Genomic DNA, 16,093 nt, shown 5'->3' with positions numbered 1-16,093 from the left:
ATGTCCAGCACACCCAATGCCCCTCCATTTCTGATAGGTGATGCCAGTGACTTGAAACAGATTGGAATGCCCTTGTTCCTCCAAGCTGGTTGTCCCTTTCCCACGATGATGGCTAGAATCCTTCCAAGGTAGAAGAAATAGACCAGCAGGGATCTCAAAATATTCTGTGGGGCAGTTAACTAGAAAGCAGCATTGTTTGCATCATTGATCAGGTGCTTTCAGAACCACCGCAAAATGGCGAACCTCAGAAAAAAGTGGGACAGACAACAGAATATAAGGAGAGAAGTTCAGGAAGAAAAAGAATAGAAATAAGAAAGAGATGTAAAAGGAAAGAGAAAATAAAATATAAATATCGACTCTCAAGCAAAGGAAAATGAAGGCTTGATGATATTGAGAAGAGGGGAAGGAGAAATCTTTGTCATATTTTCAGTGTTAAAATTCTGTTCATCTGTTCCTCCCATCCACTGGTGATATTTCTATTTTGCTTCTATGTTACCCTGTGCCTGATTATAAAGCCCCTTGCAATCTTGGTTACTCCTGGCATTCACTGGGTCCACCTGTTGTGGATATTTCAGACCTCTGATTGATGTTTGAAGGCTGAAGATTCTAGTTACTCCCTCTTCTAGTTTGTATATATTTCCACCAAAGACCAACAGCTAGCTAATGTCCTTCAGAGAAAAGAACAATTCATAAATGATTTAGTAGTGATTTTTCTGTATACATATTTTTTTTCTGAAGGTGAGGAATTTTAGGAAGACTACCTCAATTAGAAGTGTTACTCTCATCAAAATAATTTGATGACCCTGGCTTCTTAATGGGACTTGTGAACCACACAATTTTCATTTACTGAGGACCCATCATCAAGACGCAACTTTGTAGTTGGTGCAAAGAGTGATGTGAACCCCAAACAGGTTGTTTCTGGGGGCGAGGTATTTCTATTGAGACTAGAGTGTTTCCCAGTTTTCATTCACTAAGGCGTTTTCTGAGATGTCACAAAGGAGATTTAAATGTAACTACTGTAAGGAAGGATGTGCTTTAAATCAATTTTAACTTGACCCAGATAATATTGACAGAAAAGAAGGGGGAGGGGTTTCTAGAAAAAAGGATCCAAAAAAGTGTCTCTCTAGCCTTGTCCAAGGGGGAGAAGGAGACTGTATATGGTAGATGTAAGTGTTCCAGTCACCAAAAAAGGCTTTTTCCCATTGGGAACAATAGGAAACTGGAGGCCAAGAAGGTTCCTTCCTGTTCTTTCTCCCTCCTTCACCTTCTCCTTTTTCTCTAGACCCTGTAGTTGTCCCTAATAGTTGATGGAGTCTTTGGGTACACAGTAGATTGAAGTGAGATTAACCTACGGTTGAAAAGAAAGTTGGTTCCAGCCAGCCTGAACATTTCATCATGGGAAGGAAGGTGAGGCTGCAGATTCTGGGACTGAAGAGTAGAGAACTGGGAGTGAAATCACAGGTCGGGGAGTAGCAACAGCCCTGGAAGAGACCAGTGACCAGCTGGGAACGGAGAATTTGTACCCTTCCATCTTCCTTCCATAATTTGAAGGACATCAAGCTTGAATGGCATGAATTGGTCCTAATTAGAATGATCAGTTCCTATTACCTAGAGAGGGAAGAAGAGGGAAATCCCAACTGCACCAGCAGGGAGCAAACACTGGGCTGCTGTTCTAGGATGACCATTAAGTATTTTTTCAACCCTTGGACTTTGTCCCTAAAGGAGAAGGGGAACCAGAAGCTGGGATGTCAACTGGGAACGCTGGAGGTATGTGCCAGGTGGGCTGCTGAATTCAATGTGTTTGACTCTTAGGCTTTCATGGCCCTGGATGTTTGGAGTTTGATCCTTCCAGTGTGCTTGTGAGGTGGCAGACTTTTTGGAAAGAAGCCCCAAGATCGGAGCTGTAATGTGACCTCACTATGTGACACTATCTGTCAGGGAGAAGTCAGAGTTGCATCTTGGGTTCCCCCCTCCCCTTCCTCAAGTGGGGAAGGGCATTGCTTACTGAGGCACCAGACGGCGCTCTTTATAATTTAGTGGTCAAAGTAGTGAAACAGTAGGATGTTGACAATGAACTAATGTGGTTTTCAGGCAAGTTGACACAAGAGCAAACTAAGGGTTTTTTTGGATATCTAGGATTAATACCTATAAACCATTATAAATTGGGGGAGGAAAGTGATTCCAAAATATATCAGGGTGTGAAAAACTGGAGCGATTCCTAGAGTGCTTCCAAGAAACACCAAAGAACCAGCCTTGCCAATGAAATCAGTGACTGGTTCTGTCATGGGGTTGGCTTAGGGTCTGAATGAGGCTGGCAAAGCTTCAGATTCTGTCTGATGGTGAAAAGCACACGAAAATTTGCACAAACCCAGTATATCAAGGAGAGAAATGTGACCTTTGCCAACTGTCTTCCTGAGGAGGTCACTTCTGACAATGCAAGGCCCCCCTCCTTTCTGTCTTGGGAAAGGAGTAGTTTGATAATTGTGGCAATTGGCAGCAGTTGGGGTAGGTCAGGTGTTAACATCAAGCAGAGGTCATGAATCATGTCTTTTTCAAAGAGCCATAGTTACCTAATAGGTGTGAATTGCAAGGCCAAGCAAATTCAGTTACTCTGAGGGCAGGCTCCCAACTCATAGTCTCCTTGGATACGATCAACTCCCTTGTGGTCAGAAAGTATCAGGCTATCAGGGATACTTGTGGTTTATGGAGCAGCGCAGCTATACTCCTGATGGGTCAATTGGGTAGAGAAGAAAGAGCCTTGAAGCAGCAGTCCGAAGATTTCCTGGCTGTGACCTTGGGAAAGTGTAGACTCCTAGGCTGCTCGCAGTCCGTGCAAAGACTGTGGCCATCATGCAGTCCCACTGTGCCCAAACAAGGTTCTTTCTACCATATCCTTGACTCTTAGTCATTTAATCTCTAGAGAGATTAAATGCCCATTGTGCTTGGGGATGATTCTCATCATCAGGAAGTTTTTCTTTGTGTTGATATGAAATCGGCCACTCTACAACTTCCACCCAGTGTTCTTCCTTGATCTTCTGAGGTCAAGTCACTGCCCCTTTCTGGGCCTCAGGTCCTTCCTCTGTAAAATGAAGGGGTTGGACTAGATGCTGTCTATGGTCTTTTCTGACTCTGAGATTCCATGTTATATGAACTTCATGCAGGTGATAAGCCTAGTTTTCCTCCATTTCTTCCTTCTTTCTTCATTTTCCTCACCCTGTTTGATGCACTTTAAAAAAAATGCATCTAGTGCTTAAAGAAGGTACTTTATTTCCTAAAAGAAAATACTTCTGACTCAGCTTAAAATGGAAAATTGGCTCCTACATGAAAACATTTTTGGCATCTTAGAGTTCAGAACATCAGAGGGGCATCTTGAAAGCTGTTGGTTACACACAAAGATGTGTGTCTTGCTGAGAGCTAAATCGAAGCTCTTGAAAGGCTAATTTTCCAATTTATAGAAGACTCAAAGCAGAGAAGCAGATAACTGACATAACAGACGAAAAGCCCAGGCTCCCAAGGGGGCTAGAACATTGGGCCCAATCAAATAAGATGCACTTCTAGAGGGTTTGATGTAAAGTTCTACCTTGGGGTGCAAAAAGCCAGCTTTCTAAGTGTAAGATGGGAGAGGCTAGACAACAATTTGTATGCAAAAGCAAGTTCCAAATGAGGGGTTCCCCAGTAGACCAATGCAATTTGAGATTGCAATAAGAGAGGAATACCCATGGTAAGAAAGAGGGCCTACTCTATTCTCTCAGTCCAACCACTTCTGGAGTGGCATGGTCAGTTTCAGACGACATCGATGAGCCAGAGAACATCCAGAATGGCAGGTAGAATAGTGAAGAGTCTTAAGTCTACACATATGAGAATCGATCGAAGGAACTGGAGATGTTCAGCACAGACAAGAAAAGACTTGGGAGAGACAAGGTAGCTCTCTTCAAGTACTCAAAAAGCTGTTGTTGAGTAGAAGAAGGGTTATTTTGTTCTCTTTGGCCTTGATGGGCAACAGGTAGAAATTGCAAGGATGCATATTCAGGCTGAATGTTGGGAAAAGCTTCCTTCTAATTCCAGCTATCCCAAAGGGGAATGGGCTGCCTTGGGAGGGGGTGGGTCCCCCCTCCCTAGTGATTCCCAAGTGGAGGCTAGAAGATCACTAGGTAGCTATATTGGAGTGCCGATTGGTTTTTCAGGTATGGGTTGGATCAGATGGCCTCTGAATGGGAGATGATGGGATTTTCTGTGGAAGGAGGGATTAGAGAAGCTGGACACTTGGGAGACCAGTCAGGAAGCCTAGTTAGGAGCTCAACTGAGAGGCAATGAGGACCTGAATTAGGGTATGGCCATGGAACTAGAGAGAAGAGGACAGTTGTGAGAGATGTTGGAGACAAGACTTGGTGACCAATTAGATAAGGGAGCTCTAAAGAATCTTTTCGTTTTGACTCCCTACACTTGGATAAACTTGCCATTGTTACTTGTCCTAAATTTAGCTTTCAAGTTTCAAAGAATTCATTCATTCCTTCCTTCATTCATTCATTCATTTATTCCTTCCTTCGACTAACATGTGTTAAGCAACTGCTATGTGGTAATGACCAAACTTGGCACCAAGAAAAGGCAAGAAAATGAACTTCTCTCTTTCCCTTGCAGAGGTGGGGTCCTATGGGTGTTGTACATTGGATATTGTTAGACTGTTGATGGTTTTGTTTGTTTTGCTAAACCAATTTTTCCCTACTTTTTTTAAAGCTTTGTTACAAGGAAATGGTTCTCTGAGTAGGAAAGGGGAGGGGGATGTATTTTGAAATAAAGGTGTTTTAAAGACAAAAGAAATCCATTTTTAAAGCTATTATATATGGTGCACTTGAAGGATATAGAAAAATAAATGACCTCAAGGAGCTAACAGTCTTAATAGATAGTTCCCCATCCTGGTATTCCAGGATTTGGTGAGCAAGGGCATGTTCATCATACCTATTGTGTGACTTGATGATTTTGTAGCATTCAGCTAGCTTTTGGTTTTCCCAGCTCATCTTTTTAGTCCCTTTGGCCCCTTGATCACTGCATTGTCCTTCTTCTGGACTCCCTGCAGATCTGACCACAACTGCACAAAGCCTTCCACATGTACACCCTTATTATGAGGGGAGGAGAATATTTTCTGCTTTGGTTCTATGCCATGGCCTGAAGAGCTCAATTTTGGGATGGATTTAGGGGGGAAAAAAAAGCTCTACCAGTCCGTGGAGCTGATATTTTCACCAGTAGAACTTCACTTTGCTTGTTTGGGACCCACGATGTCTGTGTTGTACCCGTAGCCCTTTGGTTATCTGCTTTAAAGGAAACTTGAGGAATTGGGCATTTTCCGTAAATGGAATTTTTCCCTTATTGGGCTTTTCTTCCCGTGCTCTCCTATTTCTAGTAGGCAGGCTATAAGTTGAAGCATCTATAATCTCTATAGTTGTACTGTCAGAATCTCACCATTTTATTGTACTAACTATAGTTCAGTTTATGTACTAGAATTATTTTCAATAGAAGTAGTATTATTTCTGTGGAGGAGATCTGAACACTTTGCATGTATAAAGCAAATTAATAAGGCTGGCTTAGCAATGAACTATGCCCAGGCCAAGGCCAAATGTTGCTCCAGGAGGGGGATGGCTTTCTCTGTAGCCACTCCCGGCTTTGGAGCTAATTTGGATGCTGAGTCGTTCCCCAGGTATTTATATGTAGTGTTTGGTATTTTTACTGGATCCTATTCTTCTCCCTGGGATCACCTAAAATGGTAAGAATTTTCTAGTGGGATTAAGGTTGTGATCTCTTGGGAGGGGTGGGGACATCTGCTCTTAGTTATTTTTGTATTAATAGCCTCCCCTTAAATGTATGTTATCAAATGAGCCATATTCTTATCAGCTGAGATAGTGGCCACGGTGACCAGGGCAGTGCCAGTGCCGGGGAAGTTGCTCTCCAAGGCATGGCTTCCCACAGAGGTAAGGAGAGCCTGCGCTGCTCTTTTATATGATTTCCTGACAACAGTGATTTACATCGGGAAATGGACTTGACTGGGAAAAATGAGGGGATTTGACAATTTTTGGCTTGTAGATTTTGTCATTGATATCGCCTGCCTGGGAGTTGTTATCACGCAGACAAAGGTGATGTGCTGAGTGAGCTAGACAGAGGAGAGATTTCATTTCATCTTTCTGTCCCCAGGGATTGGAGGCAGTAGGCAGTTCAGAGATACTTGTTGAATCAATGAATTTCAAACATGATAACAGATTTTTGCAATCATTCTAATCCAAAGATGTAGACACCTTCCTGTAAAGCCAGAGGATAAGGGCTTGGACGATGTTGGTTTGTTTTTTGTTTTGGTAAGTTTGCTATCTAGTTCCCTGTGTATTTTTACTTTTGGTAAAACTCCCTCTTCGTTTTGTCTTTGTTTGAAAACTGACTGTAAAGTTTCTAGAGGGGGACTGGAATGTGGAGTGGGGCAGGGGAGCAGAGGAGTGGACGTCGGTGCTCTTGTCCGATGGAGGCAGAGTTCCCACGGGGTGATTGAGGGGTTGTTCTGGTTTGTTGGGTGGCTTTTTTCTGAAGTCAGCCTTTTGCTTCTCCCCTTCCAGGATGAGCCTTTGGGAGGACACAGCCCCTCTGCGCCTCTTTTTACCCAAAAAGCAATTTTTTCTTGGCGAGCCAGAGGTCCAAGGATTAGAGGAAAAGAGAGAGGAAATCTGTGCCACTTTGATGGTACAGCTGTTTTGCCAGGTTTTACATTGCTATCCAGTAACTAGTTAGATAAGATAGGATGCTACGGAAATTCTTTGGCTGGTTTTTCCCGTACTAACACTATCCTAGCCACCTTTTGCAGGCATTAATAGTTAATGCTTCCTTCATTCCTAGGTGCATAAAAGCAATGCCTTTTCTTACAAAGGAGCCACTCTTCAGACCCCAGGACCACACGCTTGAGATTGTGTTAATCAGCTAATATACAGAGTCTTTGGGTGTGGAGAAATTGTTCAACTCTGACTTGGCCTGGTACACTTTGGGTGTTTGGTAATTGGTAGAGGAACATTTGATTTCATTTATTAATTAAATAGCTGAGTTGTTAAATGCTGAAGTTGATTTAAAAGGTGACACATTTCCAGCATGCCTTCATTTTGTGTTATAAATTATACCAGGTCCCCAGGTGTGACTGTGGCCTCTATAAATCCGGAAGGGGTAAGTACAGCTTGAAAGGGCCATTCATTTTTGGAGTAAATTGCATCAACTTGTATGCAACCCCCCTGTGAAATTAGAAGGGAAAACCTATTTCAGGAAATATAATTCCAACTTTGTACAAGGAATATAAAATCAGAAACTTGGTAGAATGGGAGAGAGAGGATGCACTGTGACCCTAAAATGTAGGTGTGGTCTTCATGGAACAACTGCTTCACTTTTGCTGGTGGCTTCTGTGTGTCTGTGCTTAAAATAGGCCCTTGAGGATAAGAACATGCTTCCTCCCTTGTTTTATGAACAACAGATTCAGTAGCTTTTCTCCCTCCTCCACTTGAGCTTTGACCGGCAAGTGGGCCAAAGGAAGCAACATCGCTGGCGGCCCAGCTACCAGCCCGGCTACTCACCCACCCGATGGTGTGCAGTTGCTTATGGCATTCACACCGCCATCAAATCCCTTTAGCTTTAAAGAGCCGTCCAGGGCTGACACATGGTAGTTAATGGAGTTGATAAAGGCAAAAGCAAAGTCTTGCAGGCATTTGGCTCCCCACTAGGTCTCTGCCCATCATCGCTGTCCCTAATAAGTAAGTTGGGGGCAGTTATATAGCCAAGCATTGCGATTGTTTGCATGCCTTTTTTTCTTCTTTCCCTGCAAAGAACCACAGCCACAGTGCCTTTAGTGGGAGGAATTTCTTTAATGCTTTATTTGAGAAGCAATTGTCCTGCTTAGCTTAGTTCACAGGATCCTTGACCTTGGAGCTGGAAAGGGATGTTATGGAGCCTAGTCTGACCCCACTCAGCTAACAGGAGAGGAAGTGAGTTGGTTAGAACAGTAAAGACAGATGGGCCTTAAATGTCTGTTGGGTCCAGAACAGTGAGCTTGCTAGGCATTAGGGAAGAGAAAAAGTTGAGATTAGACACAGTCCTCAGGACTGTAAACACCAAAGAGAACTCAGCGAAATTGTGAAGTAGGTAAACTTCGTCTGTGTTCTCTGTGCTCACTTACTCAACAAACAACACACATTTATCAAGTGGGGACCTGCCGAGTCGGATGTGACTGAACAACAGCAACTGCACATGTCTTGCTAGGTTTGTACTGGGGAGACGCCAGTGGCTTATGAACTGGTGGCGGTGATTGGACACGTTCCCCGATGAAATGAATCCCCTGCCAGCGCCTTTACTGCCTGTGAGAGCTTCTCCTGAGGCCCATTCTTGCTCTGGGTCCTTTGGTTTCTCCTAAACTCTGAAACAATTCAAAGGCATTAATGATTAATAAAGGCATAGCATGTGCCCCTTTGGGTCTTTGTGTCTTAAAAGGGGATTCTTTTCAAATGGTGCCCCAAGTGTGGCTGATACTGTGGAAGTTAGCTTAACGTGAATCCTTTCCATTTAAAAATGTTGTTTTCTGCTATCCGTGTCCAGAGGAAGCACTATGGAGGCTGAACGCACATCCAAGCATACTATTTTTCACTGTTTTTTGGGGCTTTTCCCTTTTGTTCTGTTTCTTCTCTCATAATATGACTAATGTGGAAATATATTTACATGATTGCACATGTATGACCTGTATTACATTATTTGCCATCTTGAGGGGGGAGGGAGGGAGAAAAGATGTAAAACTCAAAATCTTACAAAAAACGAAAGTTGAAAACTATCTTTACATGTGATTGGAAAAAAATAAAATACTATTTACCACCCCCCCCTCCATCATCACCACAGGCAAAAAAAAAATTAAAATGCCATTTTCAGTATGGTACAATGAAAAGTGCTAGATTTGAAACCCTGAGGACATGGGTTGAAATCCTGGCACCGCTACTTCTTAAGGCACGTAATGTCTCTGGGTCTTAGTTTGCTCATCTGTAAAATGGTGGGGTTAGGCTAACTGATCTCTAAGGATGATATGGACTTCAGCCCCCCCCCCCCCCCCCCCCCCCCCCCGCAGGTCTACTTTTCTTATGTCCCATTCCCTCCAGACCTTAATTCTCATTGAGTTAATGAATGCTAATGTGGATGGTTCTCCTTTTAGATAACATACCTGTGTTTGAACCGGGATCTTCAATGCTCTTAAATCACAGAATTTGAGAGGAGCCAAAGGAATAACTAGTGATAGGAATGGCAGGATAGAGGGGGAGGGAGAGGGGCTAGCAAAGCCTAGCATATCCCAGTCCCCTGATTAGCAACACCAGCTGTCACTAAAAGGACAGAAACTCCAAGCCTGAGTCTAGGGGGGAATGGGGCCCCCTGGTACCTTCCCCTATATGGGTGTCCTGGGATGGGTCCTGTTGGGGCATGGCCAAGGTCTAGTCCATTTGTATTACGCCTCCAGGTATATTCCCTCTGCTGCTGCACTACTGTCCTTTTCATCACCACAGGTTTGAATAGAATTTGTTGGATATTTTCAGTAAAGCAGTGTAAATGTTCTTTCATTAGAGGCCTGGATTTGTTTTTGGTGTGAGTGGCACATTGATGTGGGATATAGCAATTAGCAGGCCAGAAGTAACCTTCAGAAAATTATTTTTCCATTTCTGTTCCCACTCATTGAGTTTCTTGGGGGAAAGCACATAGTTAGAAAAACTGTAAACAAATTGATTATAATAATCATGTTTACATACTCAGGTTTGGGGTCACTTGAAATGGTACACATGAGAAGATAGACACCATTGCCTTAAAATGCTCGCGCGGGGTGTGTGTGTGTGTGTGTGTGTGTGTGTGTGTGTGTGTGTGTGTGTGTGTGTGTTTGGGGGAGGGTATTATATATCCATTTATTCTCTAATCACAAATCCAGTTCCCCAAAAGAAGGAGTTACCCAAAAAGCCATGTGTCTTTTATACACACACACACACACACACACACACACACACACACTCTTCATCTGGAAGCTATAGCTTGTTTTAACTGAGATATGGTGGGTGTATTTCAGGAATTTTCTTAAAGAGGAAACTTATTAGTTAAGTGAGGAATGCCATGTCTGTGGCAGGAGCCATTGAAAGAAATGCAGGCTGTGCTTTTGGAATAAAGGGCTGAACAGCTGAGCAGAAAATTAAAATTCAGCTCCATCTCCAACTGAATTCTAATTTCCTGAGCCCTGACTCCCAACATCCAAATTCCAAAACTCTCTTCTTGGTTATTTGGAGGGGGCGACACAAAGCCCTGGGGGAGTGTTCACTTCCATAATAAAACGTATTCATAATCATGGCTAACATTGATGTAGCCCTTTGCATACATGATACCGTTGGAGCCTCAAACCCTGGGGGGAGGTGCCCCAACTATTATTAGCCTGTTGTACAGATGAAACCAAGGGAGGGCCAGTGACCTGCCTAAGGCGATTTCTAAGCTCTGTTGCCCCCAAACAGACAATAAGTTTGAGGTGGGTGTGTGTGTCTGTCTGTGTCTGTGTCTGTCCGTCCTGTAATCTGGAGTTGCCTGAGCTTTGAGGAGTAATGTTTCGGCTAGTGAGTGTCAGACATAAGGTTTGAATCTTCTCATCTGCAGAGTCCCCATACCACTGCCCTACAAACACACATCTGAGTTACTGAAAAGAGATAGCTCACTCATGTCCCACCGCTTGTGTGTGTCACACAGGAGCCCCCGTCTTCCTGACTTCTAGGTCAGGCCCCCCTCCTAGAGCTGTCCAGGATGACCTTTCGTTTGCCTAGTGATGTCTACAGACCAATTATTGGAATCAAGTTTGGAAATTGTTGAAGGAAATGCTTAGTTTTAGCTGGAACTTAGGGAAAAGAAGGATGGTTTCCCCCCCTCCCCCCAAGTCCTCAAAGCTATTCCCCAGTGGCCCTCAGGCTAAGGACTCCTGAACTGGAATATTGCCTCTGATATTTAAGGAAAGGAATTTAGAAGCCTCCTAGTGTTGCTGTCTGTCAGATAACGAACATTTATTGAGTGGCTTCTCCATACTGGACCCTGCTAGGTGCTATGAAGAAGCTGAGCCCTAGCCCTCCAGGAGCCGATAGAATCAGGGAAGCATGTTACGTGTGCGAGCCATGTGGTGAGAGAGTGTCATCCCCGCCCCATCACCAGCCTTGTCTAGGGCTTTCTCTTCTGTAACAACCTTTTAACTCATCTTGCTGATTCTGATCCTCCCCCCATCGTACACAGGTGATTGGCATAGGGGGAAACTTACGTTCAGAGTAAGAGGAGCCGAGTTTGAATCCTGACTCAGCCACTTGATTACCCATGTGATATCACATGACTTTTATACTCAAGGGGGTTAAACTAGCTGATTTTTGGATCCCCCCCCCCCCCGCCCCCCCAGCAGCTCAGAATCTACTCATTAACCTCTGAGTCTTCGGGAAATGCTAGTTTCATTGTGCCAGCCCCCTGCTTAGAACTTCCAGTGACTCCCAAGCACCTCCCTGTTGAAGGCCCAACTCCTCTGCTTGGTATTCTGGGCCACAGACACACACAGACCACACTTTTTGGAGGGGCTTTTTGGGTCTCCTCTGCCCCCAGGTAAGTCCCTTGGTGTCTTTACTGTCCCCCCTCCCCACACACACCTTGGATGTTCCTGGCCCTATGCTTTGCTCATGCTTTCCTGTCCCTTGTAAGGTCAGCCTTGATTATTCTCACCCAGAATTATCTTGGGAATCATGGACATTGGAGATTTGGCTGGGACCTTGGTCCCCATCCATTCCAACTCAAAGCTGAAGAATGCTCAGGCTAGCATATTGACTAAGTGGTCAGCCATACAGCTTATGCTTCAAGGTCACCAGTGAAGGGCCACCCGCTGCTTCCACTTGGGGATAGCACCGATTATTAGCAAGTTTTTCTTGACATCCAGCCAAAATGTACTTCACTATAATATTTGTAAAGCACTTAGCATAGTGCTCTGCACATAGTAGGTGGCTAACGAATGCTTATTCTCTTTCTGGGTTGCTATAATTTCTGTCTTTTGCTCCTCATTCTGATTTATAGGAAGCAGCTTCCATTTATTTGTTAAGTGGCTAACTCTTTATCATATTAGTTATTTTCAAGAAAACAACTTAGTTTTGTTTATCAATTCAGTGGTCTTTTTGCTTTCAATTTCATTAATCTCTTTAATTTTCAGACTTTCTACTTTGTTATTCTATTGGGGATTTCTGATTTATTGCTCTTCACATTTTTAGGTGTGTGCCCAATGACAATATTTTTTGAGATAGAAATTTTCTACTAGAAACTGCTTAGGCACATTCTATAAGTTTTATCTAAAATCATGTTTTTTTTTCTAATTAAAGAGACCTATTCACTGAATGGGTGTTACCTCACTCTAAATGAGTACATGAAAAGGCCTGAGCCTAAAAGGGCCAGGGTCTCCCATTGTATCCTGGGTCATCTCCAGTCATCTTGATGAATATCTGGTCACTGGATCCAAATGACTCTGGAGGAGAAAATGAGGCTGGTGACTGTGCATAGCCCTCCCTCACCCAGTTCAAAGTCAACTGCAAGTCATGTCATCATTTCCCTGATGCCATGGTCCTCTTTGAGAATGAAGGACAAACATAATCAATCAATGAGAAGTGGCTATTATTCTGTGCCAGGCCTTGAACTCTTGTTTCATGGTCTCTCATCTGCATTTTGGTATCTCAGCAGAGTTTACTCATCCCTGGCTTTACTACTGCTTTTAGCCATTTTGATTCTGATCATTTCTGTGGAGCTGGTGATGAAGTTTCACAGTAAACTCTCAATTAACCAGATTTTTCAGTTGACCAGAATTTCATGTAGTGTTCCAATTTTAGAAGAAAGAAGCTGAAGAAAACAAGCTCATAGAATCACAGGTTTAGAACTGGAATGGACCTTAGAGTGCATTTAGTCCAACCCTTTCATTGTTTGAGGAAACCAAGGCTTGGACAAGTCAGGTGAGTTGGCTGTTTCCAAGTCAGTGGTATAAGTGGCATTTGAATGCAGGTCCTCTGATTCCTGAAGTATCTCTGTATTGTACCAAGTAAGCAGAATCTCCTATACCTACCACGTCTTCATGCAGGGCTCTCCAGAATGGAAGCCCAGTCTCCCTTTGACGTGGTGAAGTGTCAAAGAAAGGTGGCGGCATGTTCATCAGGCTTTATGTATTTGGGCAGGAAATGAGAGTCAAATGTTAAAGACAAGTTGAAACCCAAAAGAGCATCTGGCTAACCATGAACCAAATAATTCAGTGAATCAGAGCAGCTCCATTTTCCTCATCATTAGAGTCGGGTGCTCTTTTTCCTAGACTTCCTCCCTCCTACCAAAAGCAAAGATGAAGGGAAGTCGAGATTCGCTGAAGTGAAACTTGGGCACTGCCATCTCCCTGCCATTACATTCACATTGACTTTCCAGTGCGTTGTCCGTATGTTTGCTAATGTTTGTACAGGAGGAAATTTTGTGCCATATAAAACCATCCTACCGTGAATTTCTGAAATCTATAGTACAGAATGCTGTCGGCACTACTGCTCACGGATATCTTGGAACAAATATCTTGTCCTTGGTAAGGATGGCCTTAGTGCTGAGAAGCATTCCAAAAGAAAAAACAGCAAAAAGTCCCACTTTGCTGGCTATTACAAACACTTGTGGATGGTTGCTGGACTTAAAGTCAGTAAGGACCTGGCTTCAAATCCTGTCTCTAATGTTGCCCAGCCATGTGACTCTGAGCAAGGCACTTAAGCCCTTCAAGCTTGTTTCCTCACCCCAGAAATAGAAACGACAATAGACGCTACCTCAGAGCATTGTCTATAGGATCACAGGTTTAGAGCTAGATGGAACCTTCCAGGTTATCAAGTCTAGTGCCTTCATTTTTGCAGCTGAGGAAACTGAGGCACGGAGCCATTAAATTGCTAGCCCAAGCTCACACAGGTAATAATATCAAAATGAGGATGTTTTTGTTAAGCTCAAATAAGATAAAGTACAGAGAGTGCTTTGCAAATTTTACAGCATTCTATCAATGTCCGCAGCTATTATTATTAATAGTAATGATTAAGCATCATCCTCAGTGGCTAGATAGGAAATGGCATGGTACTGTCCAGAGGCATCTGAGCTCCTCTATATCTGACCGGGAAGCCCGTGACCTCTTAAGGCATCTCACGGTACTTATGTACCAATTGGTTTTTGTGGCTACTTTCACTTGGTGATCGAGGACATCTTTTTCTCCAGGGTTAATCCATCTGAAAGTTTGGGCAAGTTGAGAGGCTTCCTGTTTCAGTTAGTATCATTGTAGATTCCTAGGGGAATTCCTTTTGCAAAAGATAAATGTCCAATTAAACACCAGAGGACAAGAAAAGTGAGCCAAAGAGAAGAGAGAAAATTCCATTCTTTCCCTTCTCTGTTATTTTACTTTTCTGGTAAAAGAAAAAGGAACTGCCAGACACTTCTGTGCTCAAATAACTTCAGCTTTCTCCGTTGCTTCTTTTCTTGGCCAAAGAGTTGGAGTGACAAACTTTAAAGTCCTCATCGTGGTTATTTCCTTTTTCATCAAAGCTTCTTAACCTCTGCCTGTCTTGGCTTATGATCATAGCTCATAGGATCCTAGGGCTTGAGCTGAAAGGGCCCTCTGATCCAATCCCTTCATTTTATAGAGGAAGAAACTGAGGTCCAGGGTCACGTGGGGACGAAGGAACAGGGCCAGAATTTGACCTCGGGTCCTGATGCCAAGTCCATTATTCTTTGGGCTGCAATACAAAATTATATTAACCAATGATGGGTAATTGCCCAAGGCTTCTGGCCCAGTCACTGTGACCTTGGGCCTCAGTTTCCCTGCCCTGTAAAATGAGAGGATTGGACTACTTGGATACTTTTCTCCGATGAATCTGTGGTTTTACTAGCTAAATCTCCCCAGAATCCTAGATTTAGGGCTGGAAAGGGCTTTCAAGGTAACTATTTATGGCCTAAGCACCTTGTTTTACAAATGAAGATGCTGAGGCCCAGAGTAGGTACAGTACCTTGTTCAAGGACATTCAGGGACAGAATCCAATTTTATCTTACATTTAAGGGGCAGCTAGGTTGTGCCATAGTGGGTAGAGCTCTGGCCCTGGAGTCAGGAAGACTTGAATTCCAATCTGGCCTCAGTGACTGCTTAGTTTGTGTGACCCTGGGCAGGTCACTTAACCCTGGCTGCCTTCCCCCAAAACAAAACCAAATTGAGTGTTTTTTTATAATCACCTTCACTTTTTAATATTTCCCTCCCCCCTCCAGAAGAGCCATCCCTTGTAATAGTAAAAGTAACCAGGATTCATCATTTCTTGTGGGGGAGTGTGTTATTCTTTTATAATCACATACCCCAGTTTGTTTAGCTGTTCCTCAATTGTGGGCCATATGTTTGTGTCTACTGCTTTGCTACTGCCAAAGGTGCTACCGTATATATTGTGGTATATGTGGGACCTTTCTGTCTTCACCCTCCTTGGAATATATGTTAGACAATGAGAACTCTGGAGCAGAGGGCGTGCACGTGTTAGTGGGGCTGAGGTGTGATGAAGATGGAGGTCATCATGGAGAGTATATCAGCTTGGATACTAAGTTGAGGGTGGGAATGGAGACAGATTGTGAGGCAGGTAGAAAACTCGGAGAAAATAAATGACCTGGAGGCTCATAGATAGCTGGGGCAAGGATTCGGATAACTGGAGTAAACTTCAAAGGAGGGGCTGGCCCACCATGCAGAAGGTATGAGAGGAGCACCCAGCACTGGATTTGGAGTCCTCTACAGGATGTCAGCTTTCCGTGAGTGAAGGATAGAAAGAATGACAGAGAAAAAATATATTTGTAATATGATTGGGCAGTTATTTACTACTTAAAGCTGGCCAGAAAAAAAAAAGACTGGTCTCCTAACCCTAACAATGACCCTAAATGCCTCCTGACTCTAACCCTCCCCCATCCCCACCCCTCCCTTCCCCCCCATCCCCACCCCCCTCCCCCCACCTCCTTTTCCCCCTCCCCTGAGGGGATTTCTAACCCCACC

General features: G+C 43.6%; 1 protein-coding gene across 5 annotated transcripts in view; it reads left to right on the top strand.

Moving 5' to 3' along the window:
* FHL1 (four and a half LIM domains 1) overlaps window positions 1-16,093 on the top strand; it is a 110,975-nt gene that overhangs the window by 81,121 nt on the left and 13,761 nt on the right. The window contains exon 1 of one of the 5 annotated variants that reach the window (XM_036740062.1): window positions 5,634-5,758. The exons of 1 other annotated variant lie outside the window; for it this stretch is intronic. Coding sequence is in view for 1 of the 4 variants with exons in the window: in XM_036740058.1 (XP_036595953.1) it covers window positions 5,948-5,963 (16 nt within the window). In the remaining 3 variants the exon portion in view is untranslated. 3 more of the 5 variants (XM_036740058.1, XM_036740059.1, XM_036740061.1) reach the window with 3 other exon arrangements.

This window comes from Trichosurus vulpecula, chromosome X (genome assembly GCF_011100635.1).
Source record: "Trichosurus vulpecula isolate mTriVul1 chromosome X, mTriVul1.pri, whole genome shotgun sequence".
Lineage (NCBI taxonomy): Eukaryota > Metazoa > Chordata > Mammalia > Diprotodontia > Phalangeridae > Trichosurus > Trichosurus vulpecula.
Note: the sequence above shows the minus strand (reverse complement) of the source record. Positions and strands in the feature narration are given on the sequence as shown.